The sequence below is a fragment of the Gossypium hirsutum genome, chromosome D10 (assembly GCF_007990345.1).
Source record: "Gossypium hirsutum isolate 1008001.06 chromosome D10, Gossypium_hirsutum_v2.1, whole genome shotgun sequence".
Classification (NCBI taxonomy): domain Eukaryota; kingdom Viridiplantae; phylum Streptophyta; class Magnoliopsida; order Malvales; family Malvaceae; genus Gossypium; species Gossypium hirsutum.
In genome coordinates this window covers 14,673,755-14,697,420 of record NC_053446.1, presented here as the reverse complement: position 1 = coordinate 14,697,420, position 23,666 = coordinate 14,673,755, and the positions used below count along the sequence as shown (strand labels likewise).

Sequence of the window (23,666 nt, the reverse complement as noted above, 5' to 3'; positions counted from 1 at the left end):
GGCATCGACAAAGTACACTAGATCTCCTAAACACATGTTGAGTTCAAAATGGTCCTCAAGAAGTTTGTACAGAGAAGCTCAGGCTATGACATCTGAGGCACTTATTTGTTCCCCTCACCTATTTTGTATTCTAGCAATGTTCGCTTTCTTTGATTAATCAATTCTTTTCAGACTTTGTTTCATGATAAATTTCAACTGTATTACTATAGTCCTTAATGGTCTTTTTAAGGCATTTTGTATTGAAATAACAATTAATGGACTAATAATACTTTCACAAAAGGAGTTCTGCATATTACTATGGGAGCTTCTAAATAGTACAAGAACCTGAAACAAGATTGTTATTTAGAACTCACCAAGCCTAAGGTTTGGAAATATTTAAGCCGGCTACCAGCGGCCCCCACGGTGGTCCGACGATTTAAGCCGACCGAATTCTGGGTTAGTTGAGAGAAGGGGTGAGAGGATTTCAAATTTTTTTTTTAAAACAGAGAGGGGAATGAAGTTTTTTTTAAAAAAAATTTGGTTTTATAAGCCCTTGATACGGCACCGTTTAGGGCTGATCTCTATAACCTTGAAACGACGTCGTTTTGGCCTTTACCCAGCTTTTAACCCGCGTGTTAACCTGACCCGAGAGGGGATTTGCGTGTTTTTATATTAATGGGCTATTTGCGCGAATAGTCCTTACGTTTGTATAGCGCAATTTGATTAAGCCCTACCTCATTTTTTCCCTTTTTAAATTTCACCCTATAATTTCTATATTGTTTTATTTTGGTCCTTTTTGAAACGTAGCGTATAAGAGGACTGGGGGATTTCCTCAATCGGTCCTCGTTTTCGGGCATTACAATCAGGCCTTTATCAGCCTTGTTTATTATTTAAAATCTATACCTTTTAATTTCATTATGTTTCAATTCAATATTTTTTTATTTACTAAACTTCAACATTTTGAGGATTTTTTGTTTTTATTTTCTTTATTTTTATTTCATTAATATCGGTTTGTTTGTTTTATTATCTACTACTATTATTGTTATTATTATTCTATGGTTTTCATTGTTTCATTTATTTACATATTTTATTCCAAATTTTGTATTTAAATTTCGTTTGTGTTTTAATTTGGTTTTTTACTTTTAATATTTTTACAAACTATTTTCTCTTTCATTATTTACATATTTATTTTATTTATTTATTTGTTTTGTTTTTTAGTTGGTATTGTCCCTTTTATATGCATGTTTTGATTTTATTACCATTGTTATTTTTTTGGGTTAATGTCAAAATAGTGTATGTTGTATGATTTTCGTAAATTGATGTTATTATATTCATTATGTTAATGTAACATTTTATTCATGTAGTGTTTCAAATATTGCATATTTGTAAAAATAATTTTTTTAAAAAAAACGAAGATAGTATTTCATATTTTTGGAATTTGAGAAGTCGTTTGCTAACTTACGGGGTTTCGATTTTTTGATAAATCCGGATATACGAGCCACTTTTCAAAAAAAATACACATTTTTAAAATTAGCTCGGGAATTAAAAAAGGATCGTGTTCCAACTTACGGAATATGATTTCTTTTCCAAAACCGAGATAATCAAAATTTCTAAAAATAAAATTTTTGGCGAATATTCTCGTTTCGAGATTTAAGATTATATCCTAACTGAAGGGGTATAATTCTTTTTTTCGATTGACGTGAAATACATTTTTTAAAATTTTTAAGTGATTTTAACAAAAGGATCATATTTTTTAAAATTCTTTTCGAATTTTCAATTCTCGACACTGAGATACTAATTAATCAACTAGGTACCAATTTTGGGCGTATCGAGGGTGCTAATCCTTCCTCGTGCGTAACCGACTCCCGAACTCATTTTTGGATTTTATAGACCAAAAATTATCGTTTTAGTAAATTTAAAATTTTATTAAAATGGTTAAATTATGAGGTGATCCGATCACACCTAAATAAAAAGAATTGATGGTGACTCCCTTTTTTTTCGTTTTCATTTTTAAAATAAAAGTCAACGACACTTTTTCAAAAAATAGTTTCGACATGCATTTCACAAAAAAACTTACGTAATGACTCAACATTCTCCTATTGCAAAATCAACCTCCTATCGCTATGAAAAAAAAATCTATAATCCTATGGTAAACATTCCATTTCTTTTGGACCACCTAGTCGAACTTAAACCAATTTAATATTCTTGTAAATTTGAAGGCAAGCCATATCATTTGCCTCAAAGGCTTTTCTTCAATCGATTCAACACATGCTTATGTTTAGACTAGACTTGTCAAGAAAAAGTTCATCAAAATGATCAATTTTGATTACCTTAGTTACACTCCACATCTCATCATCATCTAATACAACATTGACCCTAACACCATAACAAATTCTCTTGCTACTCATTTTGTTTTTAGATTTGCCACCTTTATCACAAATTAAGAGAGCATACATGGGGACTTCACCACCCTTTCTACACAATGATCTCATCAACACACAAAATCCTTTGAACTTGGCATGTTTCTAATAAATTTCAAACAATGCATCATTACTTGTGAAGCACATATCTTTTGATGGGCCTGATTCTAAATTCAAATTATGGTCATCTTATATCTCATTATTAGCCTTAATAGAATCTTTATGTTAGTATCATTTAAATCCCGATGATGAATATCTTGATTATCAACCTCGTAACTGGGATTGGAATCTTTAGCCATTCTATTTGAATCGTAGCCTTCATTAGAGGATGACTCATCTCTTCCATTTCATCAATTATACTATCATCATTAGAGAATCCAAATAAATTACTTAAGATATATGTCTTACATCATGATTTTGATTTTCATTTAGATATTTCATTTCTTTGATTTTTTTTATCTTAATAGTTATAGCGAAAAAAGTCAATGTGAAATAAAATAAGGAAGAGTTTGAATTGAAATAATAAAACTATTTAATTGTTTGCACATATAATGATATATTCTAGAAGTGACGCTTAATTATGGACAACAACCTTACATTGGAAACCATATTTACATTAGTTACAATATGAGAAAGAAAGCATCTCACGTGAGAATGATTATTGAGGAAAAACTAATTTGATAAATCACCCACACTTTTTTTTTGATGAATTATAAGAGGAGGGTAAAGTCCTAATAATAACGTGATTAACGTGACTCGGACTCAGGCCACACCTAGGACGGTGAATACCTTGATCATCAGGCAATTATATATTTTAAATTTACATGTTTTGCATATATTTTTCTAAACGTTTAAAGCATTAATAAAAATAAGTTTTAAAATTACAATTGAATTGAAAAGACAGCCACATGGTTAATTTTTTTTATTTAGTTTTTCACTATATTGTTATTAATATAGAAAAATATGTGGTACATTATGAATGAAGTTTTTAAACTTCACATGTAGGTTTAGGGTTGATAAGTGTTTTATAGGAATATAATAAAATATTAAAAATAAATATTAAAAAACAGTAAATTTTTAAAGCGGCTTGTGAAAAAAAAATACACTGTTATTGTATCAAATATTAACTCATGCATTTAAAATTTTTATAGCATATTGAATCATTTTATCACAACAATAATTTAATACTTATTATTTGATACATTAGTGGTTGGATTTTTTAACTCCACAAGCTTGATTAAAAAGTTGCTATATGTCTCTTTTAATTTTTTTTCATTTTCTAAATATCAAGTAAAGACATATGACAATTTTTTAATATCATTTATATAATACAAAAACTCCACCATTAATATATCAAATAATTATCCATAATTTAATTATTTAAACTTATCCTCTCTTCAATCATTTTTAATCTTTTCTTCCTACTAGATTATCCATATTTCACATTAATTAATATATTATGAACTATCCCTCATATATGATTCTTTTAATCATTTATGTCATATATGCTTGACCTATAGTTGTTTTAGTCGGCACTAATTGGACCTCCTCACCAAAGTTTAGGAAATGTCTCTCTAAAAGTTGCTAATCCTTCACACAAATGGGATTGGGTTATCTTCAAATAATAATAAAATTTACATGCTCAACATGGGCTATCTCCCATTATTATATAAAGCTTTCTACAATATATATATATATATAGCTTGATATATGCAACTATTTTTGTAGTGCTGCTAATTAGTGCATATGGAATCATGGGTATTCGTAGTTAGCATAGAATGGCGTTGAATTTCATAATTTCTACAATCTACACCATGCAACATGGGAGTGGAATTCTCCCAAAAATGTAAAACTAGATTTATTTGTCATCATAAAAATATTAAACTTAAAAAATAAATCTACCAGAGAAAAAGCATCAAAATTCTATCCGATTTGTTATTATTTACATAAAACTTTTGACAAAGATAAATAAAGTATTGTTTTATTTTAATTTAAAGTTTAAAAGGGTGTGTGAAAGTTGGGATGGTATTTTTTTTATTTATATTTCAAATTGAATTAAACTTGCGAGATTTAAATAGGAATAGGGCAGTAGATATGGATAAAGGCAAAAGTGAAGATGTAGTTGTCAAAAAGCTACCATATTCTTTCCAAGATGTGGATTTAATTCCTTAAGCCAACTTGTATAATTAACAAACTTTGCTTATCAAAACGGTATAGATTCTGAATTTCTCTATCCTATTCCCTAACTTCAACTAATTATTTCACCCTAAGTTGCCTCTTTTTTTATTTTTTTTCTCAAGAAGAAGTTTATCCATAATTATAAAAAAAATATCATAAGTCAATTTAAAATATTGTCAAGTCTCATTTTAATTATTTTGTTATTTATATTATATTATTATTTAAGTTAGTGAAATTATGGAAAATGGATAAAAATATGTATGCTGTTGGTTTTTGTGTTTTGTGAAGCTGTTAATTTAGTTCTAGCATTTTAATTGGTTCATTTTTAGTTTATGTATTTTTTAAATTCTAAAATTTTAGTCTCATCAAACAATAATTGTTAAATTCATTAAGATAAGTTCTGTTATTTCCAAAAGTCAATACGTTAAACATGCTATCATATGTGTAATGTCATATTAACTTGTTATTTTTACATGTTACTCACTAATGAATTAATTAATGAATCAACAACTATTATTTGCGTCAATATTAAAATTTTATAATTTAAAAATATAATAGAGACTTAAAATGATCCAATCAGAGAAAATAGATTAATTTTACAACTGTATAGATGAGGACTAAAATTTCAATATATAAAAAGTACAAAAATTAAAATTCAACATATTAAAAAGTAAGAATTGACTTTCATAAAACAGGAGTTCTAAAAAAGTTTATATGAAATAAGGATGTAGAGGTATAGGTTTAGGTTTTGGTTAGAGGAATAGCATACGCAGAGAGAGAGAGAGAGTGAGACAGGTTTGAAGTGTTGAGATCAGCATTGTCTCTAAGAAGACGTGAAGGGGTGGGGCAATTAGAGCAAGAATGTAAGGAAGGGTCACCATTTAATGATTAATTAGGTTCACCAAACCTCTAATTATACTAAATAATATTTTTTGAAAAAGAGAGTGAGATTCAAGCGCTGGTTAAGAGCGTGAAGTGGAAGGGAAGAAACAGGAGAAGGGACAAAATTTTACGCCGGAAACTGACGTGAGGAACACGCAAGAAAGGAATGCGCGTGGATTAAAGGAAGAAAGTTGAGTCGGGTATATAATAAACAGAGCTAGTGGAAAGATGACCATTTTTTAAATAAAAATAAAAAAAACATTTTGTATTTTTCTGAAAACCTCTAAAATAATGGCTAATGGGTAATGTGCTGTTCAACTCACTGTGGATTACGATATTACGAAGACAAATCTAACAAGTAATCATTTAAAAAATACTAATAGTAACCACAGAATATAAAAAAGTTAAATGTTGTAGTGCAAAAACGTGGAATTGTTCCATTTTTTTATTTTTTTATTTAAGGACTTTAAATTATTAAGTTAAATTCAATAAATAATTTTTAATTTTTGAATACGAATAATCAGTGTAAAAAGATGAAGATTGTGTGAAAGATCAAATCCAATTTTAAAAAATATATTTTTTGAATATTAAAATTTTAAGTGAAGGTCGAGTTTCTTCAGCTCGCATTACGTTATTATCCTGATTGTAGTAATAAAATAAAATAAAATAAAATAAAGGGGAAAAGATGCGATCAGTGTGAAGGGCGATTGGGGTTCCCAGAAGGATTGGTGTTGGGGCATTATACGACAGAAGCTTAGGGGTTTCGCAGAGAAGAAGAAGAAGCTATTTGCTTATTGGTTTTTGAAAGGAATTTGTTTTCTTTTTTGCTGTTTTTGGACCTCAAGTTTTAGCGGGAAACTTGTTCTAACGACTCTTTTAACAAAAGGTTGGTTTGTTTTTTGTCTTTTTAATTGTTTGGTTTCCGGGAAAGCTGGGAAAAATGCAAAGCATACCAACTTATTTGAATTAAAACAAAGCTTCTTCCTTTCTATACCTATATCTCTATATTTTTTTTGTAGTTTTTGTAATTTGAGTTATCTTCTGTTGTTTTTCTCGCAAGATGGATTAATAAAGTACTGGAAAATTTTTCTGTTTTGGAGCTCAGAAAATGGATTTTCAGTTGAACCATGTTATTGGGTAGCCCTCTTTTTTCCTTTTATTAATTTTGAATTGGTTTGAATTTCATTCAGAGGGGAAAACAGATTGAATAAGTATTGATTGTGATTATTATCATAGTTATTTGAGACTTTGATCTTCTTTTATTTGTTGTTATTGAATGTCTCAATTAGATTTTTCAAATCATTTTCATCCAGATTCATATGCATAGCTTTATCCTTTTGGTTTATCTTAACTTCATCTATAGCAGAAGAAGCTCTTTGTTCCTATTAGGAAAGATCATATGGAGGAATATCTTGCTACTGTAGTAGGAATAGCCTATGTTGATCGTGTTCTTTTTTTTTTTTTTAAGTATTTGTGTCCAATACCCTTATTTGACTAATGTTTGATTAAGGATTGATCTTTAAAGAATCCTCTAAATATATGAAAATTTTGAAGAAAAAAATTATTGAAACGCATACTCGTATCAAATACTCATATCCAGGTCCGAGCAACAATAGGTCCACCACGAAAATAAGAGTTAAGTTCAACAGTGACCTCCAACAATGGCAAGAGTTGACAGCATACGACTGAGTTGGATGGAGGATAATGATATGAAAATAAGGATGTCATGATTGGGTTTTCAATCTTTTTCATACACTTGGATACAAATAAACCATATTTTCTTTGAAACCACTAAATTGAAGTTGATTGTGATTCATTGGTTTCCCTTCTATGGAACTATAAACTCTATGAGCTTGGAAAGTTAAAGAGGGAATATCATTGTTCATTGTTTTTTCACTATTCATTCCTTGTCGACGCCGATGTCACCATAGATTTATCATCCTTAATAGCTAAGCTTCTATAGTGTTCATATGGAAGGGGCTAACTGCAGTTTCACAGTGTCAAGTAACTTGAATGGTTATTATCAAGTTACTTTTTCAGCAGCTACTAGCGAATGGGAACTTTACTTCTGAATTGTGTTTCTCAGGCTCATACTCCTCATTTTCTCCAAACTACTCATATCCGGCACTTATTTAGACATTACCTATACTCATATTGTATGCTTACCCGTATTCAACATTTATCTCTAAAGCTGGGTACCATAGCTTTTGAATAGCAATAGTTAAGTCAAAGGGAGAAAAGAGAAAGAAGAACAAAAATAACCTATATATGTGGATGCACTATTGCAGACAGGAAATAGTTACAAGGTAATAAGATTAGTTGCTTCAAGAGTTGCAAGGTTGATGATTGTTGAAGCGTTATAGGAGCTTTTAAATGATTCTTCTGACGTTGAAACTGTAAGATCAATTTTTTAGATTTAAACAGTTCTTTCTTCTTTTTGGTAGTTAGCAGATCAAAATTCTTTAATTCCATGTTTGTTCGAGTTCCATGGTAGAACAAGTTCACTGTTATTGGTTTCTTTAGTTCTTTTTCTAAACTTTCATGGTGGATTTGAGAGGTCACTGAGGCTGATTTGATTGCCTAACAAATCAATATATAAAAGTTTTCCACTGATTCCTTTCATTTGTGTTGCATCTTTGACAATTTTAGTATTGTGAAAGGCTTATTGATTAAATTTTATGATCATGTTCTCTGTTGCTTCCCAAATGTTTGCTATTATACCTGTTCTTCATACTCATGGAGTAATAAAGCTCATACATATCCATGTGTTGTTCCTTTCAGACTCCTTTTTCCAGTTCAACTTATGCAAAAGCTGCCTCCATTTTCGATTCAAGAAGCATGGAATCTCAGTTTGTTCCTTCAAGACGGATGGATATCTATGACCCTATCCAACAGATTGGCATGTGGGGAGAAAGTTTTAATGCTAATAGCAATCTGCATGCATCTGTATCAGTGATTGCTGAAATGGATAACAAAATATCAAACGAGGTGTGAATTTCAGATTTATTATTTCTTCGCTTAGTTGTTAAAAAAAATGTTTATCTGATTTTGGTGCTATTTAACCTTTATTATTTGAATTTTTTCCAGTCTGAAACTGCTTCCCATGAAATGCTTGCACCTTCTAACAAGTATGAGCAAGAGGCAACTAAACGCATTGATAAGGTAAGTTTGAATTGTACATAGTGCTGATTTTATATTTCTTTTCTTGGTTTAATGGATGCAAATATTGTCCTGGATCTGCTGTATGATGTTGAAACTATGTTGCTTTACTTTTATTTTCCTTGAAGTATTCATGTTTGATGCATTATCTGGACATAGCTATGGGATAGATTGAACATATTCGTCTTGGACATAAACCCTTTTCTGACACTCTCACCCAAGTCTAACTAACATCGTTGGATTAAGCCCAGATTAGTGATCGTCATTTAGTGACTAAAATCCTTCAATATAGTAGCACTAGAGATTCTAATTTCACTTGAGCAGACTGCAGAAGGATCAACATCTTTTGGAGCAATTAATCTCATCTTTCCTGCTAAAATCATGAAAATTAATGAGATAAATTGATTTAGGAACAGTGAAAATAATTGGTTTAACGTAAGGAAGGAAAAGCATGCGTGCACACCATTATTTTTGTCCATAATTACAGAAATCATATAATCTTATTCTGATATAGTTCTGTTCGAAACAATTTTCATATTTTCTTTCCAAATCAGTTTATTTAGCTGCTATGAGCCTATGTGTCTAATTTCTTTTTTTGGTTGATCATTTGTTTACCTTAAATTAAGGGTCTAATATGTTTGTGGATTTTACTGTTAATATCTATAGATACAGAGACGGCTTGCGCAAAACCGTGAGGCTGCTCGTAAAAGCCGATTACGGAAAAAGGTAAGATAAAATATGGTCATGAATTGCAACAGATAACCCAGAAGACAGCATGTGCATTGTTTTAATTAATTTCATAGCATTGCATTTCAGGCTTATGTTCAACAGTTAGAAAATAGTCGTCTAAAGTTGATTCAATTGGAGCAGGAGCTTGTACAAATGAAGCAACAGGTTTTGAATGATTCTAATATAAATTCTTTTCTTTTTCATTTTAAAAATGTTTAATGCCATTTTAAGCAGTAAAATCTTTTATTGCAGGGTGTTTATATGGGTGGTGGGTTAGTAGGTGGTAATCTTGGATTCTCTGCACCAGTAAAATCAGGTTTGTTTGTCAAAACACTGGCAGTTATTGTTACTTTTGAGCTATAACATCTTTTAGTTGTTTCATATGTTATAGTTGGAGTTGGGTGTGATTGTTGGATATGGATATGTTTTCGATATGGTGTGTTCAGTTATTTCTTAAATTTCTCCATGTACTTGGAGGGTCCTTTGAGGGGAATATCTCCATATCTATGTTTGAATATACGTTGGTCATGGATATTGAACATGAATACTTTCAAGAAAAATAAAAAGTTGTTCCAACATAAGTTGTTTCTGTATCTAACATTTCAAACTATATAAATGCTTGTACTTTTAGACTAGCCATTGATGTTTTGCCTTTATATTGTGTAGTTATATTTATGTTTCACCTTCAGATTAGTGTGCTAAAGAAAATAAAGTATGAATTTGGTATTTGAAAATTATTAACTACCAATTACTTGGAAAGGAACTCTCTCATCCTGCCCCTTCAAAACTTTTTTAAACAAAATTTATTGGAGCATTTTCTCAATTAGGGGTGTAAGCAAGCTCAGCCAAACTCAAGCTGTTAGAAGTTTGAGCTCAACTCAAAATTTGAAGTTCAAAACTCAGCTCAAGCTTGATGCAGTTCAAGCTGCTCGAGCTGACTAGCTTAAGCTCGTTTACCTAGTAAAAACAAGCTTGATTCCCAGGCTTGACTTCAAACTTAGATTATTTATACTTGAGGTCAAGTTCACAGGGTCTACCTATCTTTTGCTATGTTCACATGTACTTGAAGATTACGTAGCTTATTGAATAAGCTATCAGAAAGTAAGCTATTTCTTTTTTTAAAACTAAACTACATTCTTTATTTGTTTATATGAAGGCACTTCTTATGTTGCTTTGATTTTTTATTTCTTGTAAAGTATCTGTGTCTTGAACCCTTCTTTGTTGCTCATGTCGACTAGAGATATAGTCCTCCAAGGACTCTCTAAATACATGAAAACCTTGAAAAAATAAAACATACCAGTCTGACATTGACATCCGAATCCAAGTAACATATAGCACTTTAATGTAGTTGATAGTGACAGTAGCTTTGAAACTGTCAGACCACCCCGAAATATGTTGGTATAATATAAGGCTTCTCTGATGTGTTGAATGTGATATTTCTGTAATAGCTCTCTATGGTGCCATTGTTCTTCCCATTTAAAGTTAATTTTTCTTCTTTGATGTTTTCAATGATTTCTTCATTTTGGGGATTTTGCAGGGATTGCTGCATTTGAGACAGAATATGCACGTTGGATGGACGAACAAAGCAAACAGATATGTGGACTAAGGGCTGCTTTGAATGCCGAAATAAGTGACACAGATCTTCAAATGCTTGTGGAAACTGGCATGAAGCATTATTCTGAACTTTTTCGCATGAAGTCAACTGCTGCAAAGTCTGATGTTTTCTATGTCATGTCGGGCATGTGGAAAACATCAGCTGAGCAATTTTTCTCATGGATTGGAGGGTTTCGACCTTCAGAACTTCTTAAGGTGATTCATACTTAGTTTAATTACCTGTAGATAGTTTCTACATTGCTCAGACTTTTCATTTTCCTTAAGCATCTGTGTTTGATACTCTTGTATAAAGCCTATTCGGAAACAGGTTGGGGGGTTATAACCCTCTAAGAATTCTCTAAATACATGAAAAACTTAAAGAAATTGAGGATACTATTGTCTTACATGTATCTGTATCTATATCCGAACACACCGAAGGCTGAGAAACATAAATTAGCCAATTGAAACCTAATATGGATTCTGCTTGGTCTTTTCCTCTTGCTCCAACTTTTCATTTTTTCTTGAGTACCTGCATCCAGCACCCCTGTCTGATGCCTATCCGGAAATGAGTATGGTGGTAGAACTCTCTAAGACACCTCTACGTAAAACATTGTGAAATATTGAACATACTATTGTCATGCATATACCCGTATTCAACACCTGAGTCCGAGGAACATAGTATTTAGTTTCTTGGCACAAACACTGAACTTGGCCAATTATAACCCTAATGCTGGTTTTGTTCGGTCTTTCCCTCCACATGATTCATCATTGAGCACATTGTTGATCAATGCTTGAAAGACATGATTTTTTGCTATGTTGCTCAACTCTTCATATCTTTTTTGAAGTATTCACGCCCGACATTCGTATCCAACACATGTTTGGATACACTTATGTGGATATGATCCTCCAAGCACAAATACATGGAAAGTTTGGAAAAAAAATTTAATATATTCATGTTGTATGCATATCTAGATCCAACACTCACACTAGAGTCAAAGCATCATATATTTCTTGAAAATTTAATCACAATTCTGGTCCAAGTTCTATTGCAAAATGTCAAATAATATTTGCTTGTTATGTCAATTTACAGGTGCTCTTGCCTCAGCTTGATTCCTTGACCGAACAACAATTCTTTGAAGTTTGTAACCTCAAACAATCATGTCAGCAAGCAGAAGATGCGCTTTCACAAGGCATGGAGAAACTCCGGGAAATTGTGTCAGTTACGGTGGCGGACGGTCAACTCGGCGAAGGCAGTTACAGTTCTCAGGTGACTACTGCAATGGAGAAGGTAGAAGCTTTAGTCAGCTTTGTGAACCAGGTACCAATTGCATCATCCCATGTTCCAGTTTTTCAGTTTTGTTGAAGTACTTGCATCCGACACCCACATTCGATGCATAGATATAGGAATATAATCCTCTAAGCACTTGAAAGCATCCATATCAAATGCGAACACTAACATGGTTATTTGATTCATGCATTTGAAGTGAAATTATAACGGCTTGCTCAATGGTTTTTAGTCATGCTAGTTTTATTTGCATTTAAATATGCTGCACACTGTGATAGTAGATTAGTCAATTCTAACCCAAAACCGAAAACTTGACTCCAATTCGGACTCAGACCTAATTCAACCCAGAAACCAACCCAACCCACCCAATTGACAAATGATGAGGGACTTATTTTAAACGAACTAGGGATTTCTAGATCTAAAGGTCCCAAACTATGGAAGTTTGAATTTGGTCAACGCGTTTACTGTTGTACTATATTGTCCCGACTTTTGATTTTTTTTAAATACTCATACTCGACACGTATTTGGTCTCGGGTATCAGCATATAACTTTTCAAGGGACCAAATATATAGAAAACTTGGAACAAGAATTAATATACCTGTGTTCAGTCATAAATCCATATCTGACACTCTGCTAATTCCTTTTGCAGGCAGACCACATTAGGCAGGAAACACTGCAGCAGATGTCTCGGATACTAACGATTCGCCAAACAGCTAGAGGCTTACTTGCTTTGGGAGAATACTTTGAACGTCTTCGAGCTTTGAGTTCACTATGGGCTACTTGTGCTCGTGAACCTGCATAAGCTTTACAGTAGACCATCCTCCATACATGATGGTCGATGATCACTGCAACAATTGCGTTCATAAAGAGGTGTCTCTTCGTAAATGCCATTATAAACATAATTGCCTACATTTTTTTTGAAGCAGATTTCAGAAAACAAAGATATGAGATGTTGTACATATGAGTAGTTTTTTTTTTTCTTTTTAACCTTGGGGAAGGTTGTGATTAAATCAATTTTCAATGATGTGCTGTGCATTATATATACCCTTGAAAGATATAAATATGTAGGTTCTGCATTTACCATGTTAACTAGACTTTCATTCTCATATTTGGTCATGGATATGAGAGAGGTGATTCTCCAAAATATATGAAAAAATTCAGAAAATTAGAGTATATGCATGCTGCATGCTTGCTTGTATTTGATATTCATCTTGAATCGGGATAATATGGTTATACTCCAGTTGAAGCTTTCATTTTAATTTCTGTTAAGTACTCCATTCTGTATGATGAACATGGCCAATGCATAATTGTGAAAAGTTGCTCATGTATTGGAATGTTTCACATTATATTATCAAAGCTTCACTTAGCATTACTTCTTTGGTTCATTGTAGTGATTGTTTGCGGGTTCATGCCAAGGATTCTCTCCGGCCGCCTGGCCGGCTTCAAGGCAGCAGTCCTTGGCTTCGGTGCCTTGTATAGTCAGTGCTGTCAGGTTGTTAAAAATCGAAACAGATTTGGAACCTTGTCGTGACCCTGAGAAGTTAATTTGTATGATCATCATAAGAATATTTGCAGATTGCTTTTGTTAAAGCTGTATTGTTTGTATTTTTAGTCAGTTGTGATTTTATAAAATTCATGAGCAATTCATTCTTAGGTTTTAGTTCTTTTATAGAAAACATTTGGAGTTGAATGTTTGATTTCTAACTAACATTTTATAGCTACTTCTCCTTCAAGTTACTTCAAATATAAATTATATCGTTCGGCTTTTATATCATTAATTTTAAAATTTTAAGATAATTCTCTATTTTATTAATTCCCAAGCGAGTTTGGAATTTTATACTGGGGCAGATGAATTTAATTTTTTTTGAAAAGGCCGAATCTAAAAATTTTCTTTGAATGAGCAAAAGTGCAACCTTTCCATTTAATTAAAAAGCTAAAAGAGATTAAAATAAATTATTAATCTCAATAAGGCCTAAAAAAGCCAATTACAACATTTAAGTAGATGATCAAGCCTCTACCCCTTTGGCTACTCCCTTGCCAACCTCAGCCAATATTATAAATGCTTTATAATTCTACAAATACTAGCAATTCAAAATTTAATTAAATTAATCTTTCAACTTAATTCTCTAATTAGTTCTAGAAGTTGCGAGCTTTTTTTTTAAAATTAAAGTAATTCATTCAATTTAAATTTAATGAAAAAATATTTTTAATACACCAAGTCCAATTTCTCCATACAACAAGTATATACGTCTTTACTATTTGATTCATATGTTTTAAATATACCTCAAGTTAGATTTGAGCTGGCATTTAATACTTCAACTAAAGGTTAGGTTGACAGAAGTGTCACGGGGCTAGAACTTTAGTTTCACAATCTGTGTGACATTAGGCGATTCATTCGTTTCAAATGCGCCTAAGTTAGCCTAACTCCCAACAAAGTGAGGATTCTCGCAGAATCCTCTAAGGCACCAACTTATATAGCGGAAGCAACACAAAACCAAAAGAGTGCTCAAAGAACATAATAATCACATAAAACAATGCACAGGAGGTGTTTGAGTAAATGCTCTCAATTGTATTCAGTCTCAAAGAATACATAATACAATGAATGATTTACAGCTGAGGGGGAGGCTCTCTATTTATAGTTGAGCTCCCCTAGATCCAACGGTCTAGCTAACTTTATATCAACGGATGAGATACAACCTATCTCTATAATCAAGGGATTTACAAAATTTACATAAACAAATCATATCTAATCTTACAAGATACTATTCTACTCAATCTTCTAAGATTATTTTTCCTATTTACCAAGATAGCTTAACTTTCCATATCCGCATCATTGGGCCACCCAAGCTTCAAATGGATGGCTTCTCCAACAGTTATTTGAATCGGGCCAACTGTCGTGGGCCAAATGATCCCCACCTAACTAATAGACCTCCATGAGATGCATTTTGTGCGATGGTCATGGGCTTTGAACTACAGCCCGTGACATTCTCCCCCACCCATTCTCACAATGCCCTCATTGCACACTTGAAATGACACTAACTTGATTCGCCTCAACACTTTTTCAATGTCTTAGGTTTTTCCCGACTAGTCTCACTATCAGGTTGTCCTACCTCTCAGAACTTTTGGCTCGACTTCTGTCGCCTCTTAGCTCGATTCGTTCCACTCGTTGGAACATCTCGTTGGCAAGAAGCTATCGCTCTCACTTGCCTACATTCTAACTTGCCTTGATCGGAATCCTCTTGATTCTCACAACTAGTCTTTGGCTTGCCCACAACTCCTCGGCCTTTTCACTTCAAAACTTTGAAAGGGCCTCTACGTTCTTGCCAAGCTAACAAGTTAGAATGCAAAAAACTACCAAAGTGTTCAAAATGTACTTTACTCGTAGCATTTACTCGGCTCGACTATCCAGTTTGCATCACCACTTTCGCAAAGTCTGATGAACAACCCACATTTCCCATAGGTGGTAGCTCCACTGATATCTCAAAAGGCTTTATATCAGTTTCATGCTCTACTAGCATGTCTGAAGGGGCTTTCATAACATTCTGTTCTATCGAGCCAATGTTCCTCCTATACAAAACATCCTCGACTAGCTGGATTGACGAAAACACCTTAGTCCCAACCTTCATATCTCGATTCACCGACACAATGATTCGTGATAATGGACCATCAAAGATATGAATTTGATTGGAAAAAGGAAAAAGAATAGCCTTAATCTTGTCAAGGAGGTTTAAGCCAAGCACAAAATCGTAATAATCTAAATGGATTACCCCAAAATCTTTATTGGCCTTCCATTCATCGATTTGTAGCTCCACGCTTTGAGCTACTCCCACAATTGGGGCCTCTTCAGAATTTACCATCTTGATCTTATTATTCGATTTCTTAATTGAGAGACCAAGTTTCTTCGTAACTTTTTTCAATATAAATAAGTTTCATGCTCTCGTACCAACAAGAGCACTTCTTTGCTGGCTTACAATATTGATGTCCACAAATATCAACCCTACCTCACTGCTATTCCTTTTAGTAGAAGTGAGTACCATTGAATTAAGCTTCAAGGCGTTCCTCTTATCAGGCACCACTTCTTTCCCTTTATTGGTCACGGATGGCTTAGCTCGCTCTGGACAGTTCTGCATCTAATGCGGATCACTACAAGAGAAGCACTTTACTGGTTTCTTCTCATTGGCCTTATTAGCTTCGGCTCTACTCACAATCGAACCAAACTTCATGGGCGCTTCTTTTGGCTCATCATCCTTTCTGATAGTCAAAAACACGGATCGATCCGAATAATACTTTACCATATGTGGTCTTTGACAAAGGTGGCATTTTATCTTTGCTCATTTTATCTTTCGAGTTGTTGGGTCTCTACTTCCTATTTCGTGGTTTTCCATTACCACCGTTGCTACTACTACAGTTGCCATTATCAGTATGCCCCTTCTTATCTTTCTCATAGTCTCCCCCTCCATTGCCCTTCCCATTGGACTTGGAAGACTCGAACTTGTCTTTCCTTGGAACAAACTCGATTAAATACTCAGTTACAATCATGACAGTTCTTGGACCTCTCGACGTTTCAATTCTTGTTTAAACCACAGCTTCAACCCATCCATAAAATAGAAGAATACTTCATCCTTACTCAAATTGGAGATCTGAAGCATCAATTCGCTGAATTCTTTTACATATTTCTGAATTGTGCCTCATTGTGATAACCAACGCAACTTAGATAGAGCCTACTTCTTGGCATATTGAGGGTAAAACTACTCCTTGAACTCATTCCAGAATTCCTCCTAAGTTCTAAATTGTAGACTGACTACGCTTTGCACATATGGACTCACGCCTCCACGATAAAAGAGCAAAGTCAGTAAAATATCGAGCAACAATATTTACCTTAGCATCATCATCTTTGATGCCCCACGACATGAAAGTATTGCTCCATCTCCCACAAGAAGTTGTCCACTTCACTTGCGAACCTTGTACCTTAAACTTCTCCTATTTGGGGACATCCATCTTGCGATTGAGTTTCATACCCAACACTTCTTTACCCATGGGACCTTGGCATAAAGCAAGCTCCCCCACGAGCTCCTCAACTCTTATGCTTAAAGCCCTTATTGTGTTAATTCTTTTCTCTTCCAAAGCCATTGCCATAGCTTCGAGAGCATCTCTCTCCTTTAGCTTACCCACAATGAAATTGAACACCTATTGCATCTCTTCCACATTAGAACTAAGAGACTCCAACACCACCTCTTTGAGTTGCTCTTCCTTCGAGTCCAACTCCACAGTATGTCCCTTGATCATCTCGACAGTTTCCTTTACATCACCTATAGACTCTTTGAGATTGACCACTCGTTCTTCCAAAGCCAACAACATGTCCCTTGAACAACTTACTTTTTTGGCCCTCCCACGAGTTTCCATTAGCTCAATCTGATCAACAAATTCTTTCGACATCTCAATGGTGCCTTCGGAACCAAAACTCTGATACCAACTGTCACGAGGCTATAACTTTAATCTTGCAATCTGTGCGGCCTTAAGCGATTTCTTTGTTTCAAATATGCCTAAGTCAGCATAACTCCTAACAAAGTGAGGATTCTCGCAGAAATCCTCTAAGGCACCAATTTATATAACAGAAGCAACACAAAGCCAAAAGAGTGCTTAAAGAACAGAATAGCCATAGAAAAAAATGTATGAGGTGTTTGAGTAAATTCTCTCAATTGTATTCACTTTCAAAGAATACATGATACAATGGATGATTTACAATTGAGGGGGAGGCTCTCTATTTATAGTTGAGCTCCCCCAAATCTAACAATCTAATTAACTTTACATCGATGAACGAGATGAAGCCTATCCCTACAATTAAGAAATTTACAATATTTACATAATCAAATCATATCTAATCTTATAAGATATTATTCTACTCAATATTAGTTTCCCTATTTATAAAGGTAGTTTAAATTTCCATATCCACATCATTGGGCCACCCAGGCTTCAAATGGGCAGGCTTCTCCAACAGTTCTTTGAATTAGACAAACTCTTGTGGGTCAAATGATCCCCATCTAATTGATACACCTCCATAAGATGCATTTTGTACGATGGTCACTAGCTTTGAACTGCTGTTCATGATAGAAGTGTCATGGGTTGCGCATGAGAGCCCGCAACCATGACACATTCATGTGATCTATCAAGTGGGAAGAGGTCATTTGGCCCGATCGGACTGACCCATTGCTTAAAGAGATTGAAGACCCATCTACAAGCTTGACACATATGAAAACATAATCTTTGAAGATATGTAATCGTAGATATGATATGTAATCTTAGAAGATATGATTTTGTAATCTTAGAAATTTGATTTGTAGATACCTTTTAATCTTAGCCGTTGATGTACTTGATCTGTACCATTGGATTTGGGGAGACTCTACTATAAATAGAGGTCTCTCTCTTCATTGTAAATTACTTGAGTTTTGAAGAGCAATAAGAATTCTTGAGAGTATTCACTTAATCTTCTCTCTCTCTTGTGTTTTTGATTTTCTATGGCTTGCTCTTATTTCGTTCTTCGTTCATCTTTGTTTGGCTTTAAGTTGCTTTCGTTTGTGTTGGTTTTGAAGAGGAATTCTATTGAATCCTCATATTGTGGGAGTTAGGCTGACTTAGGCATTTTTAGAAGCAAGAAACTTTCTAAGGCCACACAGATTGTGAGGCAAAAATTCTAAGTTCGTGATAATTGGTATCAGAGTCAGGTTTTATGAAAGTACTATTTAAGAATGTCAAAAGAAGTTGGTGAGATGAGCCAATAGAGACCTGTGGAAGGGCCAGAAAGGTTAGTCGATCGAGGAATACGTTATCGAGCTTAGAAAATTGAATGGTCAATCTCGAGGAGTCTATTGGTGACATGAAAGAGACACTCAAAGTGTTCCTGACCCGTAGGGAAAAACTGAGGAAGATAACAAGGAATTTGTGCTGGACACTCTCAAATCCACTTTAGATAAATTGACAGTAAGGGACGAAGCTCTTGAGGCCTGGTGACTTCCATGAAAGAGGAGATTGCTGAGCTTAAAGGGGAGCTCACAATCTATAAGGCTGTCCTGGGAAGTGGGATGTTGGCTTCTTGACCGAAGCAACGTCATGTAGATGTTCCAAAACCCGAGAAGTTCAAAGGGGCTAAGTCCGCGAGAGAAGTGGATAACTTCCTATGTGAATTAGAGTAATATTTTTGAGCAATGGGCATTGAGGATGATGCCACTAAGGTAAACACTGCTTTGATTTACTTTATTGATGTTGCTCTCTTGTGGTGGCGACATAGGTCCACGGATGAGAAACGTAGAGGAACAACTATTGGGACTTGGTAGGAGTTCTAAATAGAGTTGAAGAAACAACTTTATCCATAGCATGCTGAGAATGAGGCTCGTGCTAAGTTGCGCCGACTTACCTAACAAGGCACCGTTTGAGATTATATCTGAGAGTTCAGTGAGTTGATGCTTTAGATCTCAAACTTGAATGAGAAGGAAGCATTTTATTGGTTCGAGGATGGGCTGAAAATATGGGATAAGCAAGAGTTGTGTCACCTAGGTATCACTGATTTGACCGTAAGCATGGCTGAGGCAGAAAATTTCTATAATGTTGGAGGGAGAAAGTTTGACAATAGTGAGTCTTCCAAGCCCAAGTCAAGACTTAAAGACAATGGTGGGGGAGACAAAGATCAAATAGAAAAGAATAGCGAAGTCCCAAGGGCTAGTGAAGGTAGACCATGGGATAAGAAATGACCAATGAAATGTTATCTTTGTCAAGGCCCACACAGGATGAGGGTTTGTCCGAAGAAAGCCGCTTTCAATGCCATAGAAGTATGTGAAGAGGCTGATTACGACACCAAAAGTCTTAGTATGATATTGGGTGGTGGCGAAGACAAGGCGAGTAATAGACTGATGTTTGTGGACATTATCATGGCGGGCAGAAGATTGAATGCCTTTGTTGATACTGGTGCGTTTGATTTATTTATGTCCAAAGAGATGACGAAGGAACTCGGTCTCAAAATGGAGGAAGATTCGAGTCGAATCAAAACGGTGAACTCAGAAAGCATTCCCATAACGGGTGTGACTAAAGGAGTGGAACTCAAGCTTGATGAGTGGACTGGCAAAGCAGCTATTAAGGTAATCCCACTTGATGATTATGATTTTGTGGTTGGATTAAGCTTCCTTAACCGAGTTAATACAGGTATTCGTCCTTTTGAGAATTACATGACAATCTCTGATTCGAACCATCAATATATGGTGCGAATGAAAAGAAATGGGAGCATGGAGTGAAAAACATTATCGGCAATCCAATTTGCCAAAGGGGTAAGCGGAAATGAAGTCTCCTATTTAGCCACCTTAAGGGACAATGTGGATGAGAAATCCGATAGGAAAATTCCAAAGGAAGTGAAACAGTTGTTGAAGTCTTTCCAATTTGTAATGCCCATACAGTTGCCCAAAAAACGTTGCCACCTAAGAGGGAGGTGGATCACAAGATTGTGTTGTTGCCCAATACTGAACCACCAGCAAGGGCACCGTATCGGATGTCTCTGCCAGAATTGGAGGAATTACGAAAGCAATTGATGGAGCTTTTAGATACCGGGTTCATTAGACCATCCAAATCCCCATTTGGTGCGCCAGTGTTGTTCCAAAAGAAGCATGATGGCTCCTTGAGATTGTGCATTGACTATAGGGCCTTAAACAAGACCACTGTGAAAAACAGGTATCCCATTCCTCTTATTGCAGATTTATTCGATCAACTTGGTAGCGTAAGATGGTTTACTAAGTTGGATTTGAGATTGAGGTACCACAAACTGAGAGAGCCGAAGAGGATGAGCCTAAGATAGCCTGTGTGACTCAGTACGGATCTTTTGAATTCCTTGTGATGCCGTTCGGGTTGACAAATGCTCTAGCCATGTTTTACACCCTAATGAATAAGGTATTGCAACCCTTCTTAGATCGTTTTATGGTTGTTTATTTTAACGACATTGTGGTGTATAGTAAAACACTTGAGGAGCACGTGAGACATTTAAGGAAGGTGTTCCAAGTCCTATGAGAAAATTAGTTATATGTCAAAGAGGAGAAATGCTCATTTTCCTAACGAGAGGTGCCATTTCTAGGCCATATTGTGGGAGGTGGCATGATCCGAATGGATGCAAGAAAAGTTCGAGCAATTACCGATTGGGAGCCACCAACCAAGGTGACGAAGTTGCGATCCTTCCTTGGGTTAGCAAATTACTACTGACGTTTCATTGATGGCTACTCCAAGATCACTACACCTTTGATAGACTTGTTGAAAAAGGGTAAAGTATGGGTCTGGGACTCTCGATGCGAGAAAGCCTTTGACCAAGTGAAGCAAGAAATGATGAGTGAGTCTGTACTTGCTTTACAAGACTTTTTAAAAGTGTACGAGGTACGCACAGATGCTTTAGACTATGCGATTGGGGGAGTATTGATGCAAGATAGGCATCCAATTGCTTTCGAGAGTCGAAAGCTTAATGAGACGGAATGAAGGTACACATTCCAAGAAAAAAAGATAATTATTGTGGTGTATTGTTTGCGCACATGGAGGCACTATTTGTTGGGTTCTAGGTTCATGATATTTACTGATAATGTTGCAAACAATTATTTCCTAACCCAAAAAAAGTTGTCCCCCAAGCAGGCCCGTTGGCAAGTTTTCCTAGCGGAGTTCGATTTTAGCATGGAATACAAGCCGGGGAGTGCCAACATTGTGACTGATATGCTTAGCTGAAAGATGGAATTTGCAACGATAAGCCAACCCAATAGTCCATTATTAGAGTGTATTCAAGAAGGATTGTCTCACGATCCCACAGCCATGAATTTGATTGAGCTTGCCAGAGATGGGAAAACGAGATGGTTTTGGCTCGAGGGAGAATTGCTATACACTCAGGGGCAAAGTCTATATGTGCCTCAACATGGGAATTTGTGAAAGGAAGTTATGAAGGAATGTCATGACCCAAGATGGCCTGGTCATCCAGGTATACGCCGTACTTTGGCTCTTTTAGAGGATCGATTTTATTGGCCCCAAATGGGTGACGACATGGAGACCTATGTGAACACTTGTTTGGTGTGCCAACAAGATAAGGTCGAGTTGAAGGCTCCTAGTAGTTTCCTACAACCTTTACCTATTTTGGAGCGCCCATGGGAGAGTTTATCCATGGACTTTATTATGGGTTTGCCTAAATCTGATGGATTTGCAAGCATTTTTGTTTTGGTGGAAAGATTTTCGAAGTATGCAACTTTTATCCCCGCAACCAAAGAGTGTCCTGCTGAGGAGGCAACTCATTTGTTTCTTAAACATGTGGTAAAATATTAGGGAGTACCACAGTCTATCATCAGTGATCGAGATGGGCGATTCACAGGCTGGTTTTGGACGGAGTTGTTCAAGTTAATGGGCTCAGACTTGAAATTTTCAACTAGCATGCATCCACAAATCGATGGGCAAATCGAACGAGTGAATGCATTGTTGAAGATGTATCTTCAACACTATGTGAGTGCCACGCAAATGGATTGGCCAAGGTTGTTGGATGTGGCTCAATTTTCGTACAATTTGCAAAGAAGTGGGGCGACAAACCAGAGTTTGTTTGAGATAGTGACGAGGTAAAAGCCACTTACACCCAATATTGTTGCAACTAGTTATGCAGGACCGAATCCAGTAGCTTATCGATTTATGAAAGATTGGCAAGAGCAAAACGATTTAGCTAGAGCTTGTTTACACATGGAAAGTAAGCGCAATAAAAAGTGGGTGGATCAGAATCAAAGGGATGTACAATATCAGGTTAGTGACTCAGTCCTTGCTAAACTACACCTGATTTTGTGACATAATGGTTTGCATAAGGGGCTTGTGTGACGATATGATGGGACATTTCGAGTTGTGAAAAAGGTAGGCAAGGTGGCCTACAAGCTTGAATTGCGTGAAAAACTCAAACTCCATCCAGTATTCCATGTGAGTATGCTTAAGCCATTCTATGAAGGTGGAGAAGACCCAAAACAGAACAAGTCCAAACGAGCACCAATGGGGGTGAAAGTCGCCTATGATAGAGAGGTTGAAAGCATCGAGGTGGATCGTGTGATTAGACGGATCGACTATGGTATGAATACCTAGTCCAATGGAAGGGATTTCCCAATAGTGAGACAAGTTGGAAACTAACCGAAGCTTTGTGGCAATTCCAAGACAAGATAGATCGGTAACATGCAGAGGAAGCGATGAGGGCATTGTTAGAATCGGTGGGGGAGAATGTCATGGGTTGCACATGAGAGCCCGCAACCATGACACATTCATATGATCCATCAAGTGGGAAAGAGGTCATTTGGCCCGATCAGACTAACCCATTGCTTAAAGAGATTGAAGGTCCATCTACAAGCTTGACACATATGGAAATATAATCTTCGAAGATATGCAATCGTAGATATGATATGTAATCTTAGAAG

At 35.3% G+C, this 23,666-nt stretch overlaps 1 protein-coding gene across 4 annotated transcripts; it reads left to right on the top strand.

Annotated features, from left to right (window-relative positions):
* The first annotated feature begins 6,059 nt into the window (after positions 1–6,059).
* On the top strand, positions 6,060–13,942 carry LOC107914381 (transcription factor TGA4). 4 transcript variants are annotated; one of them, XR_001688804.2, is made up of 10 exons: positions 6,060–6,345; positions 8,241–8,447; positions 8,547–8,621; positions 9,285–9,344; positions 9,435–9,512; positions 9,600–9,663; positions 10,885–11,156; positions 12,031–12,258; positions 12,875–13,095; positions 13,617–13,942. XR_001688804.2 is itself a non-coding variant. In XM_016843282.2 (9 exons), exons 2-9 carry the CDS (start codon positions 8,298–8,300, stop codon positions 13,025–13,027), a joined length of 1,080 nt encoding a protein of 359 aa, XP_016698771.2. In that variant the 5' UTR covers positions 6,060–6,345; positions 8,241–8,297; the 3' UTR covers positions 13,028–13,299. The 4 variants fall into 4 exon arrangements, 3 of the variants coding, with proteins under 3 accessions (XP_016698771.2, XP_016698773.2, XP_016698772.2); XM_016843282.2 differs by lacking the exon at positions 13,617–13,942 and having other exon boundaries at positions 12,875–13,299; XM_016843284.2 differs by lacking the exons at positions 6,060–6,345; positions 13,617–13,942 and adding an exon at positions 6,398–6,596 and having other exon boundaries at positions 12,875–13,299.
* The last annotated feature ends 9,724 nt before the right edge of the window (positions 13,943–23,666 follow it).